General features: G+C 40.7%; 1 protein-coding gene across 1 annotated transcript in view; it reads left to right on the plus strand.

Moving 5' to 3' along the window:
• Positions 1-24168, plus strand: part of camk1b (calcium/calmodulin-dependent protein kinase Ib) — a 52418-nt gene that overhangs the window by 15489 nt on the left and 12761 nt on the right. The window contains exons 2-9 of the mRNA XM_062054750.1: positions 10011-10085; positions 14303-14441; positions 14620-14746; positions 17313-17388; positions 18727-18839; positions 19135-19213; positions 19293-19380; positions 22321-22462. Coding sequence (XP_061910734.1) covers positions 10078-10085; positions 14303-14441; positions 14620-14746; positions 17313-17388; positions 18727-18839; positions 19135-19213; positions 19293-19380; positions 22321-22462 — 772 coding nt within the window. The 5' untranslated portion in view covers positions 10011-10077. The remainder of the gene's footprint in view (positions 1-10010; positions 10086-14302; positions 14442-14619; positions 14747-17312; positions 17389-18726; positions 18840-19134; positions 19214-19292; positions 19381-22320; positions 22463-24168) is intronic.

Here is a 24168-nt window from a genome sequence, read left to right on the forward strand (position 1 = left end):
TTGCATTCTACGGGTGGTCGAGCAGGTACACTGTTAGGGCAGACTGTAGAGGGCGCCAAATGCAGTGTCATCACGCTCTGATATTCGGGAGTCTCCTGGGAAAAATGAGAGGGTTGGCAAGTATGACGCTATCAAGCGCCATTCATTCAAAACTCGCGGGCTGCACTAACATCAAATTTCCACATTAAAGTGCGTGCCGGTGCGTGTGTCAGAGACCCCTGGTTAACATAGCACAAAGCATTTAAGCTTTGTATGCGGTGTTTTTCATTTTTAATTTATAAATTTTTTTGTGGCTCCCATTACTTTCTTTAATTTGTGAAACTTGCCAAAATGGCTCTTTGAGTGGTAAAGGTTGCCCCTGGTAGGGTCTCCCAAGACAAACAGGTCGTAGGTGAGGGATCAGACAAAGAGCAGCTTGAAGACTTCTATGGGAATGCAAGAACAAAGACTCAGATTTCCAACTCTGGAGCCAGGCCCCGGAGTTGGGGCACGATGGCGAGCGCCTGGTGGCCGAGCCTGTCCCCATGGGGCCCGGCCGGGCACAGCCGGAAGAGGCAACGTGGGTCACCCCTCCAATGGGCTCACCACTCATGGGAGGGGCCATAGAGGTCGGGTGTGTTGTGAGCTGGGCGGCAGCCGAAGGCAGGGCACTTGGCGGTCCGATCCTCAGGCTACATAAGCTAGCTCTTGGGACGTGGAATGTCACCTCGCTGGGGGTGAAGGAGCCGGAGCTAGTGTGTGAGGTGGAGAAGTTCCGGCTGGATATAGTCGGACTCACTTCGACGCACAGCAAGGGCTCTGGAACCAGTTCTCTCGAGAGGGGCTGGACTCTCTTCCACACTGGCGTTGCACGCAGTGAGAGGCGACGAGCTGGGGTAGCAATTCTTGTTGCCCCCCGGCTCAAAGCCTGCACGTTGGAGTTCAACCCAGTGGAATAGAGGGTAGCTTCCCTCCGCCTTCAAGTGGGGGGACGGGTCCTGACTGTTGTTTGTGCTTACGCACCAAACAGCAGTTCAGAGTACCCATTTTTGGATACACTCGAGGGAGTACTGGAAAGTGCTCCCCCGGGTGATTCCCTTGTACTACTAGGGGACTTCAACGCTCATGTTGGCAACGACAGTGAAACCTGGAGAGGCGTGGTGTTTTGTTATTGGACTTTTGTGCTCGTCACAGATTGTCCATAACAAACACCATTTTCAAACATAAGGGTGTCCATATGTGCACTTGGCACCAGGACACCCTAGGCCGCAGTTCCATGATCGACTTTGTAGCTGTGTCATCGTATTTGCGGCCTCATGTTTTGGACACTCTGGTGAAGAGAGGGGCGGAGCGTTCTACCAATCACCACCTGGTGGTGAGTTGGCTGCGATGGTGGGGGAGGATGCCGGACAGACCTGGCATAACGCATTGTGAGGGTCTGCTGGGAACGTCTAGCAGAGTCTCCAGTCAGAGAGAGTTTAAATTCCCACCTCCGGAATAACTTTGAACATGTCACGAGGGAGGTGCTGGACATTGAGTCCGAGTGGACCATGTTCCGCACCGCAATTGTCGAGGCGGATGATTGGAGCTGTGGCCGCAAGGTAGTTGGTGCCTGTCGTGGCGGTAATCCTAGAACCCGTTGGTGGACACCGGCGGTGAGGGATGCCGTCAAGCTGAAGAAGGAGTCCTATCGGGTTCTTTTGGCTCATAGGACTCCGGAGGCAGCGGACAGGTACCGACAGGCCAAGCGGTGTGCGGCTTCAGCGGTCGCGAAGGCAAAAAATCGGACATGGGAGGAGTTCGGAGAAGCCATGGAAAACGACTTCCGGACGGCTTCGAAGCGATTCTGGACCACCATCCGCCGCCTCAGGAAGGGGAAGCAGTGCACTGTCAACACCGTGTATGGTGAGGATGGTGTTCTGCTGACCTCGACTGCGGATGTTGTGGATCAGTGGAGGGAATACTTCAAAGACCTCTTCAATCCCACCAACACGTCTTTCTATGAGGAAGCAGTCAACGTTCCCTCTAAGGTGCGCGCCTGCGCAATTGCGCACCGCTCACGCGTCCTCAGCGCACAGAAAATATATGCCGCGCAGAAAATCAAAAATCCCATCTGAACTTTAAACAAAATAAACACATTACAATTTATTCTGTATGATTTTGCAATGCAACTCTGTGAGTGACAGGTGACAACAAGAGTGGCCCCAATGAATAAAACAATCTTTGTCAACATAATTCAATTATCTGTCGAGACGAATTCCATCAATCACTTTATTGAGCAAAACTGTTTGTAACCACACCAAAAACAGGAGTAAAAAAAACTTATCTATAAAAACTGGTAATTTTCTGCCATACAAACCAGGCTTAAACCAACTGTGTCATCCGTCGTTTCAACAAAGGCCGCTCGCTCGCTCACCTGCACCAACACACGCACTCATGGCACTTAGCCAGTGCTGTGTTTATGGCCACAAAAAAAGTCGGACAACCCCAACGCCACACAATGTGTAAATGCCAGGTTGTAACACTGACTCCTCAATCAGATGTTGCTTATTTTACTGCCATTTATTAAGAATGTTAATCTAAAGATATTATTCATGCAATATTGTCACTAGATTACATAAATGCTAATAAAAAGATGTATTTTACAGACAGAAAGTTACAGGAACTAAATGTAATCTCTGAAAGGGGTAACATTTCTTTTAAAGGCAGGACCCGCAGCCAGACATATTAGCACATAGGTCATGAAAAACATGTTTTTTTGTTATTGTCATTGTAAGAGGGCAAAATCACTTATATCAGAAAATTATTTTAATAAAACATTTAAATTGTTATGATGTCAGGTTTGGGACAGGTGTGATGCTGGTGTGGCCACAGTGTGCACATCTGATGTTGCTCACATGTGCTCCACTGAATGCTCAGGGAGTTTGTGCGTTTGCTCACACACACGAAAAATTAGAGGGAACATTGGAAGCAGTGCCTGGGGAATCTGTGGTGGGCTCTCCTATAAAAAGCTCCTCGGTGGATGAGAGCCGCCCGGAGTTCCTTAAGGCTCTGGATGCTGTGGGGCTGTCTTGGTTGACAAGACTCTGCAGCATCGCGTGGACATCGGGGGCGGTACCTCTGGATTGGCAGACCGGGGTGGTGGTTCCTCTCTTTAAGAAGGGGAACAGGAGGGTGTGTTCCAACTATCGTGGGATCACACTCTTCAGCCTTCCCGGTAAGGTCTATTCAGGTGTACTGGACAGGAGGCTACGCCGGATAGTTGAACCTCGGATTCAGGATGAACAGTGTGGTTTTCGTCCTGGTCGTGGAACTGTGGACCAGCTCTATACTCTCGGCAGGGTCCTTGAGGGTGCATGGGAGTTTGCCCAACCAGTCTACATGTGCTTTGTGGACTTGGAGAAGGCATTCGACCGTGTCCCTCGGGAAGTCCTGTGGGGAGTGCTCAGAGAGTATTGGATATCGGACTGTCTGATTGTGGCGGTCCACTCCCTGTACGATCAGTGTCAGAGCTTGGTCCGCATTGCCGGCAGTAAGTCGGACACGTTTCCAGTGAGGGTTGGACTCCGCCAAGGCTGCCCTTTGTCACCGATTCTGTTCATAACTTTTATGGACAGAATTTCTAGGCGCAGTCAAGGCGTTGAGGGGATCCGGTTTGGTGGCTGCAGGATTAGGTCGCTGCTTTTTGCAGATGATGTGGTCCTGATGGCTTCATCTGGCCAGGATCTTTAGGTTTCACTGGATCGGTTCGCAGCCGAGTGTGAAGCGACTGGGATGAGAATCAGCACCTCCAAGTCCGAGTCCATGGTTCTCGCCCGGAAAAGGGTGGAGTGCCATCTACGGGCTGGGGAGGAGACTCTTCCCCAAGTGGAGGAGTTCAAGTACCTCGGGGTCTTGTTCACGAGTGAGGGAAGAGTGGATCGTGAGATCGACAGGCGGATCGGTGCGGCGCCTTCAGTAATGCGGACGCTGTATCGATTTGTTGTGGTGAAGAAGGAGCTGAGCCGGAAGGCAAAGCTCTCAATTTACCGGTCGATCTACGTTCCCATCCTCACCTATGGTCATGAGCTTTGGGTTATGACAGAAAGGACAAGATCACGGGTACAAGCGGCCGAAATGAGTTTCCTCCACCGGGTGGCGGGGCTCTCCCTTAGAGATAGGGTGAGAAGCTCTGTCATCCGGGAGGAGCTCAAAGTAAAGCCGCTGCTCCTCCACATCGAGAGGAGCCAGATGAGGTGGTTCGGGCACCCGAACGCCTCCCTAGGGAGGTGTTTAGGGCACGTCCGACCGGTAGGAGGCCACGGGGAAGACCCAGGACACGTTGGGAAGACTATGTCTCCCGGCTGGCCTAAGAACGCCTTGGGATCCCCAGGGAAGAACTGGACGAAGTGGCTGGGGAGAGGAAAGTCTGGGCTTCCCTGCTTAGGCTGCTGCCCCCGCAACCCGACCTCGGATAAGCGGAAGAAGATGGATGGATGGATGGTTTACAAATAAAGACCCTCTCTATACCGAACTTGGTACTTTGCAGTTTAGTAAAAAAAAACAACAAAAAAAACACTCTTTGAAGAATTATGTTTTTGCCTTTGTGATATATTGTTTTAATTCCCTAAGAAAGTTTAAAGTGATTATAGGATTTGAAGTTGTTATTATGATGAGTGGCCTCATTCCATATCTCACATGCCAGTTAAGCTGTTCTTTAATGGGGACATTAAATCAGAGAGGTTTGATTTCCTATTAGAAGTAACATCCAGTGCACACAGGTCAGGCAGGGAAGCACAATACGTCCACAGAGGGTGAGTCACCAGCACTTTGCTGTCACCGCACCCATGACTATTGAGAACATCAATGCACAGATTTCAACCGAGGCGTCACATACCACAACATATAATCTCACCATCAGTACACAATGTACTGTACTTTCATCACACGGATGGCTGTGGCTTTGTTTTTTATTTTTACCAAGCAGAACCACAGGACATTGTGCCATGCATATTGATTATAATCCTATTTTTACTGATGATTTGGATAGTAACACTACAAGTGGTTTGCTAATAACCGACATTGGTGATCACCTACCAATCACAATCAATAACAGAAACTACAGGAAGAGGAACATGTATGCCAAAAGGATATTACAAAGATTTCACACAGAGAAAAAATATGATTGCTTTTTAATATTGATCTGGAAAAGCAACATTAGGACAATGTGTACAGTGAAAACGATCACACGTGTCAAACTCAAGACCCGGGGGCCAGATCCGGCCTGACACGTCATTTAATGTGGCCCGCGAAAGTCTGGGAATAATGTGGATACTTCATCTTTCTTACTAAATGTTTTCATTGTTTCCATTTTGACAGAAAAAAATGTATATGTATATGTACATTTTTTAAACTTCGATATTTATACAAATATTAAATTGTTATTGGTGTGAATCTTTGGGCACCTCGCCATTCGATTCTGATTCTTGGGGTGAGGATTTGATTCATAATCGATACTCGATTGAACACGATTCTCGATTCAAACTGATTTTTGCAATGTATTATTTGGCATAATAATAACAACACCTTAACAAAACAGCTTATAGGTTTCGAAACCTCCTTTTGGTTGCTGACGTATGACACATACGTGCACCAAGTAAGCATAGAGATGGCCTAAAAAAAATAGTTGTATTAATTTGTCAAAAAATATATAAAAGAATTCGATTTTTGGAAATTACTAAAAAAAATTAGGGATTCGAATATAATGAAAAACATTTTTTAGCACCCCTAATTATTATATCCCATATGATAGTTTGTAAAAATAACAATAAATACCTAAATATCTGCTTGTCACCTTGATTTACGATTTCAAAGCAAGTTATCCCTCAATTTGTACGTACACTAATCAAATAACCAAATGCATAGGCAATAATATAATGAGGCGCTAATACTTTTATATTCTTTTATATTCTTGCATTCACTGTTACAAACGGCCCTCCGAGGGCAGCCATGACTGCGATGTGGCCCTCCATGAAAACAAGTTTGACACCCCTGATGTAGATTAAGATTATGGTCATTTTTTAAAAACACTTTCATGATGTTTTATGACGGGGGTGTCAAACGGGAACATGTTTAATCCGCAAGATCAGTTTGCTAAATATAAAAATGAGCTGCATTTTTTTAATGAAATAAACTGCTTGTCCACCGGATGTCGCAATAGCAATCACAGTGTTTAAAGATGATGTGTCAGCTGACTTTAAGCGCCCTCTTGATGGCACAATATCTTCTTTCGTTGTAAATTATCCACTCAAAAGGCTAAAATAACGAAACGGTAAGATGCAAAGACTTAAGTCAACATGACCATCATCTTTGTAGTTAGAGTTCTGTGCAGTTCAAAAATGTATGAAAATGGAAAAAGATGAGGGAAAAATATTTTTTTTGTTATAATATGGTTTCTGTAGGAGAACAAACATGTTCTGAAGGTGTCTCCCTACACACGAGAGCTGATGGGAAACTTTTCAACCTTGCCCGTTTGCGCTCCAAGACCAAGGTGACCAGTGTCCTCCTGAGGGAAATGCTTTTTGCTGATGATGCAGCTCTAGCATCCCACACAGAGTCCGGGCTCCAGAGGCTGATGGACAGACTTTCATCTGCCTGTAAAGAGTTTGGTCTCACCATCAGCCTAAAGAAGACCAATGTCATGGGCCAAGATGCTGAAACTCCACTCTCCATCTCCGTCGACAATCAGACTCTGGAATGTGTCAACACCTTTACATACCTTGGATCCGCAATCTCCAGTGACTTGTCACTTGACACAGAACGTGCCACCCGTCTTGCGAAAGCCGCCTCAGTGATGGCTAGGCTGTCCAAAAGAGTATGGTCGAACAACCAGCTATCCACGCGCACTAAACTCCAGGTCTATCAAGCCTGCGTCATTAGCACACTGATGTATGGCAGCGAGGCCTGGACCACCTACACCAGACATGAGAAACAGCTAAACAGCTTCCACCTGCGCTGTCTTCGCCACATCCTGGGAATCTCATGGCAGGACAAAGTTCCCAACATGGAAGTCCTAGACCGTGCTCACTCCACCAGCCTGTTCACCATGCTCAGCCAACGCCGCCTCAGATGGCTTGGCCATGTCCACAGGATGGACCCCAGCCGGCTCCCCAGAGCTGTCCTGTACGGCGAACTGTCAACAGGCTCCAGACCCCTTGGTCGCCCCCGACTGCGTTTCAAGGACGTGTGCAAACGTGACATGAAACAAGCAGGCATCGACCACAACAACTGGGAGGAAGCTGCAAAAGACCGCGACGTTTGGAGGCAGACTGTTGCTACAGGAACCCGCCGTGCCGAGGAGAAGCACATCTCCTTGTTGCAGGCGAGGAGACAAAAGCGGAAACTGCGCGACACGGGACCTGCTCCTGTGTCAGAACCCTCCCCATACGTCTGCGCCAACTGCACCAGAGACTGTCACTCCAGAGTCGGGCTGTACAGCCACAGCCGCCGCTGCAAGAAAGAATGAACTCCCCCAGGCGCAACCCATCGTCACTAACTGACGGACGGATGCCTATGAGGAGAACAAACATGACACAAACCTTCCTAATTGTTAAAAAGCCCACTGTTTATAGTAAACATGCTTCACTGATGAGAGTATTTGGCCAGCATAGTTTTGTCCTACTAATTTCAGTGGTCCTTGAACTCGCCGCAGTGTGTTTACATGTACAACTTTCTCCGACGCTGCCACAGAAATACATGTTTTATGTCACTCCTTTGTCTCATTTTGTCCACCAAACAATTTATACTGTGCGTGGATGCACAAGGTGAGCTTTGTTGATGTTATTGACTTGTGTTGAATGCTAATCCGGCATATTTGGTCAGTGCATGACTGCAAGCTAATCAATGCTAACATGCTATTTAGGCTAGCTGTATGTACATATTGCATCATTAAGCCTCGTTTGTAGGTATATTTGAGCTCATTTAATTTCCTTTACTTATGTCCTCTGTGTGTTTAATTGATATTTGCATGTCTCATGACACATTATCTGTATGTAATATTAATAATAATAATAATAATAATAAACCCATCATTCATTCACACCTGGTGGTGGTAAGCTACATTTGTAGCCACAGCTGCCCTGGGGTAGACTGACGGAAGCGAGGCTGCCAGTTTGCGCCTACGGCCCCTCCGACCACCACCTATCATTCATTCATCATTCATTCACCAGTGTGAGCGGCACCGGGGCAAGGGTGAAGTGTCCTGCCCAAGGACACAACGGCAGCGATTTGGATGTCAAGAGGCGGGGAGCGAACATGCAACCCTCAGGTTTATGGCACAGCCGCTCTACCAACTACGCCATACCGCCACAGTGACACATATAATACAACTGGCTGCATTTCTGAGCCATGTTGTTCCAGACCACAGCAAACGTGACCCAGCTTGCAAAGATTGTAATAAATCCATTAGAAGAAGACAGCCTGCCATTTCCTTTAACTTGGACACACACATCTATACCTTTGGCCATTCTAAGACAGTCATTTCCAGGAGTTATCTCACCCTCTGAGAAGTTTTACTTATGTGTTCCAATGTTGTATAAATGTGTAGAACAAATATTAAAATTTCAACATTTCTGTCAACGAAGATTTGCATCAGCCTGCGACATATAGTCATTTTGATAGTAGGCTAATATAGACACTTACATCATGTGTTGTCTTCATTATAACACTTATATAAGACTTTTAAAGTCATTTTGATAGTAGGCTAATATAGCTAATATAGACACTTACATAATGTGTTGCCTTCATTATAACACTTATATAAGACTTGTATAGTCATTTTGATAGTAGGCTAATATAGATAATATAGACACATCATGTGTTGCCTTCATTATAACATGTAACATTATAAGACTTTTAAAGTCATTTTGATAGTAGGCTAATATAGCTAATATAGACACATCATGTGTTGCCTTCATTATAACACTTATATAAGACTTTTAAAGTAATTTTGATAGTAGGCTAATATAGCTAATATAGACACTTACATCACGTGTTGCCTTCATTATAACACTTATATAAGACTTTTAAAGTCATTTTGATAGTAGGCTAATATAGACACTTACATCAAGTGTTGCCTTCATTATAACACTTATTTAAGGCTTTTAAAGTCATTTTGATGGTAGGCTAATATAGATAATATAGACACTTACATCATGTGTTGCCTTCATTATAACATGTAACATTATAAGACTTTTAAAGTCATTTTGATAGTAGGCTAATATAGCTAATATAGACACATCATGTGTTGCCTTCATTATAACACTTATATAAGACTTTTAAAGTAATTTTGATAGTAGGCTAATATAGCTAATATAGACACTTACATCACGTGTTGCCTTCATTATAACACTTATATAAGACTTTTAAAGTCATTTTGATAGTAGGCTAATATAGACACTTACATCAAGTGTTGCCTTCATTATAACACTTATTTAAGGCTTTTAAAGTCATTTTGATGGTAGGCTAATATAGCTAATATAGACACTTACATCAAGTGTTGCCTTCATTACAACACTTATATAAGACTTTTAAAGTCATTTTGATAGTAGGCTAATATAGATAATATGGACACTTACATCATGTGTTGCCTTCGTTATAACACTTATATAAGACTTTTAAAGTCATTTTGATAATAGGCTAATATACTGTAGCTAACATAGACATTTACATCAGGTGTTGCCTTCATTATAATACTTATATAAGAATTTTAAAGTCATGTTGATAGTAGGCTAATACAGCTAATATAGACACTTACATCAAGTGTTGCCTTCATTATAACACTTATTTAGGTTTGACATTTTTTGCGGCTCCTGACAGACTTTTTTTTGGTTGGTATTTTTGGTCCAATATGTCAACATTTTGGGTTGACGACCCCTGCCATAAACCAATAAACAGCACATAATTTCACAATCAGGAAGTTCATACTGTCCTGTACGTTGGGTGTTGCTTTGTTTTCTTTTAATGAATCATCTTCTTTCTTTACTTCCTTGCAGGATTAAACACGCCAACATTGTTTCTCTGGAAGAAATATTTGAGAGTAAATCACACCTCTACCTTGTCATGCAACTGTGAGTATTCAAATATGTGTGAGTTCGGAACTCCTTACTTGTGCTATCTCCTACGCACTGCTTGTCACGTGCCATTCATTAATTGCATTTCTCATACACACACACCCACACACACACACACACACACACACACCCGTGTCCATGAGTAAAGACACCGGTGGGGAGTTTTGCCTTCACGCCTATCAGCCAGCCGCCCACCTCGATGACTGAAATGTCAGAGAGATAAAATAAAAATAAAAATCAAGAGAAAGGACGGGTAAGGCTCAAGAGCTTTATTAGATTACCCTCCAGGATCTGTACGTGATTTATGTGAGAGATCAAAGCTAAAGGCAGAGATGGCGAGTAAAGACCTACATTTGTTTTCCATTTGAAGTCCTTGTACTCCCTAGTAATGTTTATGGTCCCTCCTAACAAGCCTGGTGGTAATTCATCCCAGTGGTGAATCTACTTGCTATCAAACTTTATAAATGTGTGAGAAAGCTGACCTCTACGCAACACTAATGCAGCGAACTAGTTTTAGTTTTCAGTTTAGTCCTCAATTGTATTCAAACCTTGTGTACATTTGAATATGCAGCCTTAAAAAGCTGTAAGGAGATACAAAGTGATGTTTCCCTCTGGTGGCCATAGAGTGGTAGTATCATTACATTTGATTTATGTAGCGCTTAATCACAAGTTCCTCAAAGGGCTTCACAAACTCACAACAACATACCCTGATCTAAAACCACATCTAGTTTAAAATCTAAATTTTTTTTGTATTGTTTAGTAACACTACACCATGTCTGCGTTAATTTTGATAGCAGTTTTAATTTAGTTTTAGTCATATGGTGTCTGCGTCTTATTCAAAGGTGCGGATAATCTACGGATTGTTCTTTGCTAACCACTAAATTATGGAATGTACCGTATTTTCCGGACTAGAGGGTGCACCGGATTATTAGGCGCACTGCCGATGAGCGGGTCTTGTAAGGTCTATTTTCATACAAAAGGCGCACCAGATTATAGGGCGCATTAAAGGTGTCATATTATTATTATCCATCCCCTCCATTTTCTACCGCTTGTCCCTTTTCTAAATGTAAAACACTTCCTTGTGGTCTACACAACATGTAATAGTGGGTCTTTGGTTAAAATGTTGCATAGATGATGTTTTACAGACCATCTTCAAGTCGCTATCTGACAGTCGCTTCAGAATGCGCCGTTTTGTGGGTGGTCTTATTTACGTGGCTCACCTTCGGCAGCGTCTTTTCTCCGTCATCTTTGTTGTAGCAGTGTAGCGTGCAAGGACGGGAGTGGAAGAAGTGTCTAAAGATGGAGCTAACTGTTATCATCATATTGCAGTCTACACATATCTCTTATGTGTGAGTGCCATCTACTGGTCACACTTATCATTTCACCATGTACCAAATAAAATAGCTTCCAGGTCAGTAAGCACAACCAAAATTATTCCGTACATTAGGCGCACCGGGTTATGAGGCGCACTAAATTTTTGAGAAAATTAAAGGATTTTAAGTGCGCCTTATAGTCAGAAAAATACGGTATTAAACAAATAAATCAAACAATGTACTAAAATGATCCACTTTAAAAAACTGTTCAAACTCAATGTGTTAACAAAGTACAAAGAAGGAGAAACATCTTGAACCTTATTAAAAAAGGAGAAAATCTTATAAATCTCATAAAGGATGAATAAAGACACCAATTACTTTTCTGTTTTGTTTGATCAGCCGTTTTACTGCCGTTTTACTGCCGTTTTACTGCCGTGTTACAGACGCCGTTTGGAAACATTTTATCTTTATGTGTAAATAAATCACTTCACAGCGTACCGGTATATATCTGCGGCTTATAGTCGGGTGCGGCTAATATATTAAAAAATATTTTATTTTTCTTCTAAAATTTAGTGGGTGCAGTTTATAGTCTGAAAAATACGGTACATAAATGTCTTAATTCTGAAAAATATAGACATCTGTAAAAAAAAGTTGTTTATAATCAGACAAGGCAAGCGCAAAAATAGCTTTCGTGGATGTGGCCATCTCGATTTTCGATCTCGTAACTGGAAGGCTCACAACTCGGCTGTGACGTCATTCCGATCTCTGACTTTCAACTTCCATAAATGTCTTAATTGTGACAGATATAGACAATTGTAAAAAAAAAAAAAAAAAGTGTTCCGTTGAACCAGCAATGATAACATAAACTAGCCGGTGTGGTTTGTTGTATTTTTTGCTTTGGAAAATGTAACCTTGAGCAAGTTGCAAACTTAAAAAGCTTTAGCATGTTAAGTTAAAGTACCAATGATTTTCACAAACACACTAGGTGTGGCGAAATTATTCTCTGCATTTGACCCATCAACCTTGATCACACCCTGGGAGGTGAGGGGAGCAGTGAGCAGCAGCGATGGCCACGCCCGGGAATAATTTTTGGTGATTTAACCCCCAATTCCAACCCTTGATGCTGAGTGCCAAGCAGGGAGGTAATGGCTCCCATTTTTATAGTCTTTGGTATGACTTGTCAGTATGTGGAATTCAATTGTGGAATGGATTAAGCAAACAAGTCAAAGGAGTGATATGAACCAGTATGAGAAACCATTCCAAATCAAAGTGTCTACTAGGGTTGTACGGTATACCGGTAGTAGTATAGTATTGCGGTACTAATAAATCAAAAACAGGACTATACTCTGTTTGAAAAGTACCGGTTGCCAATATTTTTTTATTTTTTTTAACGTGCATGACATTGTTGGTTTTACGAGCAGAGGAGCATGTTCGACAGCGCACAATCACAGAGTACTTACAAGCAGACACAGTATGTAGACAGAAAAGGGAGAACGGATGTATTTTGGACTAAAAAGTAAAAATAAAGGTGAAGTTATAACACTGAAACACCCTCAGGAAGAGGTGCTTTAGGACATGGCTAGCTAGCTAGCAGCTAACATCCATCCACAGTGTTTTAGCTGCTTCTAAATCACCAATCCTCGCCTCCATGGTGATAAATAAAGTAAGTTTCTTACAAGTATCATCCCTGCAGGACGAGGAATAGCTAAACATGCTTCACTACACACCGTAGGAGGATACAATAGCTCACCGGCGTCACCGCTAACAAAAGCCAGCGCGCATGAATGTAAACAAATGCCATGGGTGGATCTACACCTGACATCCACTGTAATGATACCAAGTACAATAGCGTATCTCGTTGATACTACTGTGATTACATCGATATTTTTTATCGTCACAAAAACTTTTTTCCTTTTTTTCAAATTCATATGAAGTTTATAAACTCAGTAAATATGTCCCTGGACACATGAGGACTTTGAATATGACCAATGTATGATCCTGTAACTACTTGGTATCGGATCGATACCTACATTTGTGGTATCATCCAAAACTAATGTTAAGTATCCAAACAACAGAAGAATAAGTGATTAATACATTTTAGCAGAAGTGTAGATTGAACATGTTAAAAGAGGAGGTAAGCAGATATTAACAGTAAATGAACAAGTAGATTAATAATCATTTTTTACAGCTTGTCCTTTATAATTTTGACAAAATAATATAATGAGAAATGACACAATATGTTACTGCATATGTCAGCAGACAACCCTAGTGTCTACAAAGAGGTCAAATCCTAAACAATATTTTAAACCTTATTGGAAAAATGAGATAATCTTATTATTGTTATTATGTGATTTTAACATTTTTCACTATTTATTGTGAACTTTTTATTTGTTATTTTCGAACATGTAATGAAAGACTGAAAAAATGTGATGTATGTACGTTCGAAGTCAACTTCAACCATAAATATACAGTACAGGCTAAAAGTTTGGACACACCTCATTCATTGTGTTTTCTTTATTTTCATGACTATTTACATTGTAGATTGTCACTGAAGGCATCAAAACTATGGATGAACACATGTGGAGTTATGTACTTAACAAAAAAAGGTGAAATAACTGAAAACATGTTTTATATTTTAGTTTCTTCAAATTAGCCACCCTTTGCTCTGATTACTGCTTTGCACACTCTTGGCATTCTCTCGATGAGCTTCAAGAGGTAGTCACCTGAAATGGTTTTCACTTCATCAGGGTTTATTAGTGGAATTTCTTGCTTTATCAACAGGGTTTGGACCATCAGTTGGGTTATGAGTGAGAAGGTGTGTCCAAACTTTTGGCCAGTACTGTATATTTTTTCAAGATAGTTTTTGGCATTAACATGGACTGCTTTTGATGCTCCATCCAGGGTGTCTGGTGGGGAATTGTTTGACCGCATCATAGAGAAAGGCTTCTACACAGAAAAAGATGCCAGTAAGCTCATCCAGCAGATTCTGGATGCTGTCAAATATCTCCATGACATGGGAATCGTCCACCGAGACCTCAAGGTAATCTTTTTTTAATGTCCACTTTCTTTATTCTTTGAGTTGATTGCACTTAAGACAACACCTTCTTGATGAAGTGATGTATCATATTTCCTCCCCCCGGAATTGGTAATCAGTGTGCCGTGGAAGGTGTTTTTGTTTTGAGGGGGAAACTGACTGGATCAGGTGTTGTGTGTCGCAGCCAGAGAACCTGCTCTACGACAGCATGGACCAGGACTCCAAAATCATGATCAGCGACTTTGGCCTGTCTAAAATTGAGGGCTCCGGCAGTGTGATGTCCACAGCCTGCGGAACTCCTGGATATGTCGGTAAATAATTAAAAAATAACTCTCATATGTTTGTGTCTGGCACTTAAACCCTCCTCGTTACACCAAGAGAGCTGCTTCGTGGCTTCAGCACAATACAGTGGAATCATCGAACCTTTCATTTATTTATCCATTATTCATTCGGGGACCCCTACGTCACATCCTGTTTACATCCTGTACACATCGGTACGGCCATTTTAAAGAGATTCAAGGCTAGCGCCACTTCTGATGTGTTTATTTCCACAATTGTCGTACCTCAGAAATGCTTTAAATGTGTTCAAACTCTCGCAGTCTTGCTGTATCGCTTCGGGGGTGCTAAACAACCAGGAAACTAGCATTTTAGCATTATAGTTAGCCACCAGCTTTCAGCGCCTTCACTTTGAGGGTTTTAACAGCGAAGGGGGCTTTGTTCCCTGAGCAAGTCTTTAATTGTGATGAGACCGAAAAAGATGCCACAGCGGACCTTTATGACAAGCCGATGAAGGATCGCCTCACACTGCTAGTTTGTGCTAACGCTAGCGGGGACTACGTGAAACCACTGCTCGTTTATAACTCGGAAACTCCCAGAGTGTTCAACTATGCCACAAATATTTGCAGACACAAGGGAAAATCATTTTTCTTTTTGTGTTTTTTGGTTTTTGAGCGCACCAACAAGACTAGTGTGTTTGTGTGCTTGCTCAGTGTTCACATTTAAGCTTGCTGTAATGTTGTCTCGATAATATTTAATAATTAAATTAATTAATTAAAATGTGTTTTGTGGCAATTCCAACTTTGACCACAGCGTCAGTTGCTATGCAGGGTGGCGCTTTCCTGACCTGACCCTCGCCAGATCCTTGTAGTTCGCTGAGCTCCACACATTGATCTGGGAGTTCTCAATAGGAGATGTATTTCAGAAGGCGGGGCCTTGCAAAAAAATCATTGTATGTGATTGGATAACTTGTCCGTCATCTTGAATGACGTGCTACTTCAACCACTCACATCGAAATCAACCCGTGACGCTGATGAGAGCGCCGCTGGGAAATCCAAACCCGGTTGGAAGAAGAGCCAAAACATCCTTGCCACCAATAAATGCCTTCAAAACCGTTCTCTGTTCATCTTTTAAATAATTAATATTCTATAGATTCGACAAAACAGTTGCAATAGCAGAATCAATGTCAGCACACGACGCAGCGAGGGCTGTGTGCCGCCATTGTTGTTTGAATCAAACAGTCGCTTCGGTGCTACGTCACATCTATGAAATCCCGCCCGGCGATCCTGATTGGTTCATTATTTTTTGCTATCTGGAAGGAGTTTGCAATGCCTTCGAGCCCAGACCCTTGTGTTGAGCTCAGCAAACTACAAGGGTTTGGCGAGAGTCAGGTTAGCGCTTTCCATCATTTTCAGCAGATTGCATTGCAAAATGATTACCCCCCCTCTTCCTCTGAGGCGAGATCCACCCAGGAATGGGGCCGTATGAATCTCTTCCCTACTGGAGATCGGGAATCGTTTTTAACCAAGAATAAATTCCGAATCGAATCGTTACCCCCAAGAATCGAATCGAATCGTGAAGAATCACAGCCCTAATGAGGACTCATCTCATGATTGGATAACACAATTGCCTATGAATTTGATCAATAAATATATTTTTTATGTACTTTGTAAAAAAAAAATGGCAGATTAGAATTTTATTTGTATTTTTATTTTTTTATTATTTTTTTAAAGCATATTACTGCAAATGGAAAAATGGTACTGTTTTTTTTGGGTATATTTCTGGCAACGGAGTGGCACATTTTTACTGTTGAATCTGAGGTTGTTGTTGTTTTTACAATGTGTTACTGTAAATAGAAAACAGTACAACTGTGTTTTTAACGGTAAAATTCTGGCGACTGAGCAGCTAATTGTCTATTTTTTTCTTCCATAAAATCTACTCATTCGTACCAATGTACAATTTTATGAATAACTGAAATCATAAGTCAATCAGATATTTATTTTTATTTGAACAAAAATGTTTGTAATGTATGATACTATAATATTTGTTACATTATTAGGAAACATGAAACTAATAGTTCATTATTATTATTACAGATTATAACTACTTTCCAACATAAATTCATACAAATTTAACTGACCTGACATTAACATAAAAAATATTATTGTTACAGATTCATACATAAGTCAAATATGTATTTGAGTATTTATTTGTATTTTAGGAAACATAAATGTAGTGTGTAATATAATATTTGTTACATTATTAGATAATATTGAATAAAAATAGAGGCAATTACATGCAGTACATGTACTGTATATTTTCTGTCAAAAAGGAAAGAAGGAATACATTTAGTAAGATTAAAAAAAAGTACTTTATTGATACATATTATTTCAAGGCTTTTTTTTGGGCCACATAAAATGATATGGCCCTTGAGTTTGACACTTTGCTTTGGATGCTCAGCTGCTGTTAACGTTTTAGGTGCAACTTTATATTATAGTTCTTCATATTTTTATTTAGAAAATTGGGTTTAACTTCCGGATATTCCCCTGTAAATGGCACAAATCAAAACAGAAAAAATGATGGAGTTATTTTCCTTGTCAGCCCCGGAGGTTCTGGCACAGAAACCCTACAGTAAAGCAGTGGACTGCTGGTCAATCGGAGTCATTGCCTACATCCTGTGAGTATTATCACCCTATTTTCCAGACTATAGAGCGCACCCACCAAAAATGTTGGAAAAAATTAAATTAAATTCCATATATTAGCCGCGCCAGACTATAAGCCGCAGATATATAAGTTGTGAAATGAAATATTTACACAGAAAGAGTCTGTAAATGTTTATTTACATACCTTAATTATTTCCAAACAATGTCTGTAAGACGGCAGTAAAACGGCTGGTCAAACAAAACAGAAGTCATCGTCATGGACCCACTAGCTGCGGAAGCTAGCTCTCCAATCAGCTAAACAGACTCAATAACTCCACAGTGACGTTTTGGTGAATTTGCTGAGGAGTTTGTGAAACTGAAACAATACAAAAAGAATGCCATTGTAAGTTAACAACTCTAACACAGACACTCGTAAAATTGTTAGCATGTTAACAACGCTCGCTTGATTACATTACAACAGCACGTACAAATATGCGTGAAAACACTCCTAAAGACATCACACATGGGACACTTTAGTAAGTAAGAAATGTTTTAGTTATATTGTAAAACTTACAAACCTTGCTTGGAGTGATCATTGAAGAATCCATACACGTTGTAACGCTAGGGACGGCTACAAGACGGGAAAGCACTTGTACATCTGGGTAAAAGCATGAAACAGAAGGAAATAATGTAAACCAGGGGTGTCCAAACTATGGTCTGCAGGCCAAGTGTGGTGTGCCAGCCTTTTTAATTAGGCCTGCGAGACGTTATGAGTTGAATATGAGTTGGGGTGCTTTCAAATCATTGTTAATTACTTTGGCGATCCCTGAATGCTACATATTTGCAATATTTTATGGACAATGTGAGTAAATCAGATGAACGACCCTTGAAAGTACTTTGAAATAATAGCACAGCATTTACTTATCTGACACAATACAAACAACTTTCCCTAGTCATGGTGCAAAAAAATTAAAATGAAACTCAAATAAAAGTCAACACACACACGGTCACACATAACACAACCTGCTCACTGAACTTTGTGGATATTATGAAAAACATCTAAACACCATAAACATTTCGAATTACACCCATTTAAATCCATTACAATGCATGGTGGGATGTAAAAGACTCTCCACACTTATCCATGTTTTTGTACATTTTAACTGCTTGATATTTCTGATTGATTACAAAACTTGAAGAAGGTCGTCACGGAAGTAAACATGGTAGGAGTCAAACTTGCAAAGACAAATCCATAAATTAGCTCCACGGTTCTATAAGCCGCGGGGTTCAAAGCGAAGGGGGAAAAAAGTACCCTGCATATGTTTCGATCCACTGGTGTGCTGTTCGTAAAGAAACATGTTTGTGCCTCTCAGGTTGTGTGGCTTCCCTCCGTTTTACGACGAGAACGACGCCAAACTGTTTGAGCAGATCCTGAAGGCAGAATACGAGTTTGATTCTCCTTACTGGGATGACATCTCAGATTCAGGTACGCTAAAAAAAACACTTAGATAAATATTCAAATACAGCGTTACTGTTCAAACTGTGTGTAATGTTACATTGGCCAAACATATGAAATATACTTGCCTTGTTTTTAATGAATACTTAGGCCTATTACGCTACTGTATGTTTAATGTTGGTCATTATGTTGATACTTAGAGAGCCAAGTGTTTTCTGAGGTGGTACTTGGTGGAAGTGTTTGAGACCCACAGCAGCTCCACCCCCTGGAACGAGCTGATTGAATGGTGGTCATTACCAAAGTGTTTTGTTTTCTATCACGGCAGCGAAAGACTTCATCGTCCACCTGATGGAGAAAGACCCCGGCGTACGCTACACCTGCGAGCAGGCCCTGCAGCACCCGTGGTACCTGACACAACCGGCCCTCCTTCCCAGCATGCATCAGACGTACTGGATTTAACGCTCGCGTGTTTCTCCGACACAGGATTGCCGGGGACACGGCGCTGGACAAGAACATCCACGAGTCCGTCAGCGCGCAGATCAAGAAGAACTTTGCTAAAAGCAAGTGGAAGGTAAGATTTGGACCCCCTGTAGTTAGTATTTGTAGAATGTATTTTGTTCTAATGTACAAAATGTTCAAAACATTGTATCCATAAAAGGGGCCGTTTTTTGGACCATAAGACACATCGGATTATAAGGCGTATTAAAGGGGACATATTATTATTTTTATCCTTTTTCATCCTTTATCATTGGATTATAAGGCGCATTAAAGGGGTCATATTATTATGTTTTTCCTTTTTTTAAGGATAAAAATGGGATTTAAAAAGTAAATAAAAGGGGCTGTTTTTCGGACAATAAGGCGCATCGGATTTTAAGGCGCATTCAAAGGGTAATATTATTATTTTAATTTTATGTTTATCCTTAAAAAAGGATTTAAAACAATAAATAAAAGGGGCCGTTTTTTGGACCATAAGGCGCATCGGATTATAAGGCGTATTAAAGGGGTCATATTATTATTTTTTATCCTTTTTCATCCATTATCATCGGATTATAAGGCGCATTAAAGGGGTCATATTATTATGTTTATCCTTTTTTTAAGGATAAAAATAGGATTTAAAAAGTAAATAAAAGTGGCCGTTTTTCGGACAATAAGGCGCATCAGATTATAAGGTGCATTAAAGGGGTCATATTGTTATTTTTTTTATCCTTTTTTAAGGATAAAAACAGGATTTAAAAAGTAAATAAAAGGGGATGTTTTCCGGACAATAAGGTGCATCGGATTATAAGGCGCATTCAAAGGGTCATATTTGTTAGGATCCGCTGCTCGGATCACAGTTTGTTTACTTTTTAGTGTCACGTGTGTTTTCAGCACCTAGTTTTTGTTTCTGTTGCCATGACGGCAGATTGTGCTCACCTGCCTCTGGTTAGCGTTCGGGACGCGCACCTGTTGCCCGAGCGCTAATCAGAGGGCTATTTAGTCTTTGCCAGGGCCTCACTCGGCCTGGCTTGCTAATTTGCTCTTACGCAACAGCTAACGACTACTTTGATTCCTGCTAGTTTTCATGCTATGCTATTTTGCTTGCTAGCTCCCACGCTAGTCCCTTTGTTTTTTTTTGTCTTCCGTGCTATGAGCACGTTTTTGTTTTTTCTGTCGGATTTATTTGCTTAAATAAATCATTTTCCTACCTGCACGCTGTGTCCGAAGCCGTCTGCAATCCTGGGAGAACAACCTCGCACCACGATGCGACCAAGTCGTTACAATATTATTTTTATCCTATGTTTATCCTTAAAAAAGGATTTAAAACAATAAATAAAAGGGGCCGTTTTTTGGACCATGAAGCGCATCGGATTATAAAGCGTATTAAAGGGGTCATATTATTATTTTTATCCTTTTTCATCCTTTATCATCGGATTATAAGGTGCATTAAAGGGGTGATATTATTATTTTTATCCTTAAAAAATTATATATAAGGCGCATTTAAGGCATCATATTATTATTTTTATCCTTAAAAAAGGATACAAATAATAATATGACCCCATTAATGCGCTTTATAATCCGATGCGCCTTATGGTTTGAAAAACGGCACCTTTTATTTACAATTTAAAGTTGTCTTTCCAAAAGAAAAAGAAGAAGATTGTTTTTATTTTTACATTTAAAACACTTCCTTGTGGTCTACATAACATGTCATGGTGGTTCTTTGGTCCAAATGTTGCATAGATGATGTTTTACAGACCATCTTATGTGCCTCCACTTCATACTTGCCAACCCTCCCGTTTTTAGCGCCTCTCCCGACCACCTCCCGGCAGAGATTTTCTCCCGACAAACCCCCGGTATTCAGCGGAGCTGGAGGCCACGCCCCCTCCAGCTCAATGCGGACCTGAGACTGAGTGGGGACAGCCTGTTCTCATGTCCGCTTTCCCACAATATAAACAGCTTGCCTGCCCAATGAACGGAGAAGTTAAACAGGACAATAGTGCCATCTAATGGATAGCCACCGGAACACTGAAATTCAAGTATATATATATTTTTTCTATGTAAATAAAATAAATATATATATATATATATATATATATATATATATATATATATATATATATATATATATATATATATATATAGCTAGAGTTCACTCAAAGTCAGGTATTTCATACATATATATATATATATGAAATATGTATGAAGTGCTCGAGTTGGTGAATTCTACCTGTAAATAACCACGCCCCCCCCCCCCCTGCCCCCCACCTCCCGATATTGGAGGTCTCAAGGTTGGCAAGTATGCTCCACTTTGACGTCGCCATCTTTGTTGTACCAGTAGTTTTTAGCGCTTCCATAGCGAGTCTACTGACAGATATAAGTTAGAACTGTACGCTACTTTGTATTAGAAATGGCAACAGCGGAGGATGAATGTCCCACAACAAGAGGATAGAGAAACATTTTCGGGAATTATGCAGATCCCAAATATAAGATTGTGTAATGTTCTATATTCTCAATGAAACATCAACGTTTTGGCATTGCTTGTTTAAAGGTACTTGCTAGCGTCATTTATTGAACAGGCGTCAACCTGCAATCCACAGGTTTCTCTTATGTCTGACTGCCATCTACTGGTCACACTTATCATTACACCATGTACCACAACCAGAATTAATGCGTACATAAGGCGCAACCGGGTTATGAGGCACATTGTCGATGTTTGAGAACATTAAATTATTTTAAGTGCGCCTTATAGTCCGAAAAACACGGTACCACTAGGGCTGGGCAATATGGACCAAAACTGATACCGCTGTATTTTTAGTCCGAATACTGGTATACGAGAAGATCAAATAACAAAGGCACATAAAAAAATACCGGTATAGTGGTATTGTCTTAAATATATATGCCGCTTTCTAAAATATACCATTATTAACTATAGTACCGGTATATCGCCCAGCCCTAGGTACCGCTTATAAAGTGATGCATCTTGGCTGTGTGAAACCAACTGGCCATCTTCAGTAATGACACCTAACGCCCTCAGCAAGCATTCAATGCCACGGCAGTGGTCCGCCACATGAGGCGTCTTCAGCTGGGCACCAACCAGGACGGACCCCACCAAGCGAACCTGCCGAGCCCGTGTCGAGATCACCGACTGCTGCCGGGAGAGGACCCTCAACTTGCAGGTAGTATAATTTTAGCCTTTTCCAGTTGTTTTCAGGGAGGACGCTGCATCAAGACGCCACTAGATGGTGCTGCTGTCCATACTATTTTAGATTTAATACAGAGTCATTCAATGTTTTCTTTGTTACACGGTCCCATTTTTTTACGTGTACTTGTGATATTTTTATTTTTTTTAATACATTTGAGAACATTTAAAATAAAATCTTTTCAAGTTGTCATTATGGGCTATTGTGTGTAGAATTTTGAGGACAACTATGAATTTATTCCATTTTGGAATAAGGCTGCGACATAACAAAATGTGGAATAATTGAAGCGTTGTACGATCCAGTCTGGGTTGGAAGAAGTATGAAGACAGGCAAGATTGTTTTATAAAGATCTCCAAGGCTCCTTTTATTTCCATTATAATGATGAAAAAGATAACAATGATAATTTGTATTTATTTATTTTTTATTTTTTTTAATTATTATGTTATTAATTTTTTAATTTTTGTTTTATAGAATTTTTTGTATTATTATAATTATTTATTCACTTTATATATTAAGTAACTTATAGAATCATTTATTTATTCATATATTAGTGATGTCAAATTCTTACGTTTTTATTCAGATTAATCACATGGCTGCTGTGGAATAGTTTCCATTAATTTCGAGTGAATATTTTTCATTTTTAATCTTGAATAATCGTGTTTCATTTAGCAATAGCAAAGAGACCCGAGAAAGACGAGAACAAAAATGCACATGACATGTTTATGCATCACATTTAACATCATAAACCAGGGGTGCCAAACGTAGGTCCCGCGGGCTGGATCAGGGCCGCATACATGTTTCCAGATGAGTTTGCTTAGTATAAAAATTAGCTGAAACTTTAGAATTAAAGAAAGTGCTCTTCTAAATGTGTCCACTAGATGTCGCAATAGAGATTCCTTGTATCCCTGCCGTGAAAGCACTTCAGAGGAGGCGGAGCTATGTGCCGTTTTTAAGATAGAGGCAACCCTTCCATGTACGGACAAAGATGTTGTTGGTAATGTAACCTGCAACATTTCTACACAAAAAATGCTTTTGATGATCTGTACATATTCTGTTGTACTTATGACTGGGGACTCATTTTCTGGGCGCACGTAAAAATGCTGAAATAATACGTATCCTCTTCTAACTTCATGTGTGATTCATGAAATTAGTCCAAATTGACAAGCTTTGTTTGCTACATATGTACAGAATAAACATCATAATGTTAGTACATCAGTTGAGGAAAATTAGTAAATTACATTAATAACATTCTGTCATTTGATTTAGTTATTATTCAATTCATCTTCTGATGGATTAAAAATTAACTCTGCCAGACTCAATTCCACTGTTTGACTGATGAACATTATAACATCATTTATTCAGAAAGTATAAATAATCACACATGAAGATAGGATACTATTTACCGCAACATTTGTAGTGTAGAAAAAGAAAAAAACATTATGATTTGTACATTTGCTTTATTTTTAAACAAAGAAAACAATCTGAAGTTGTCTTTATATTTAAGTTATCATGCCGTGATTTGACCAGTCCGGCCCACTTTGGAATAGATTTTCCTCCTTGTGGCCCCTGAGTTAAAATGAGTTTGACACCCCTGTCATAAACACTCTGTTCTTATAAGCAAACATTTATTCACATTCCACAAGATTGTGCACTTATTACTCCTTTTGTGGTCTTTATGTGCT

This window comes from Entelurus aequoreus, linkage group LG01, assembly GCF_033978785.1.
Source record: "Entelurus aequoreus isolate RoL-2023_Sb linkage group LG01, RoL_Eaeq_v1.1, whole genome shotgun sequence".
In the NCBI taxonomy this organism is placed as follows: Eukaryota; Metazoa; Chordata; class Actinopteri; order Syngnathiformes; family Syngnathidae; genus Entelurus; species Entelurus aequoreus.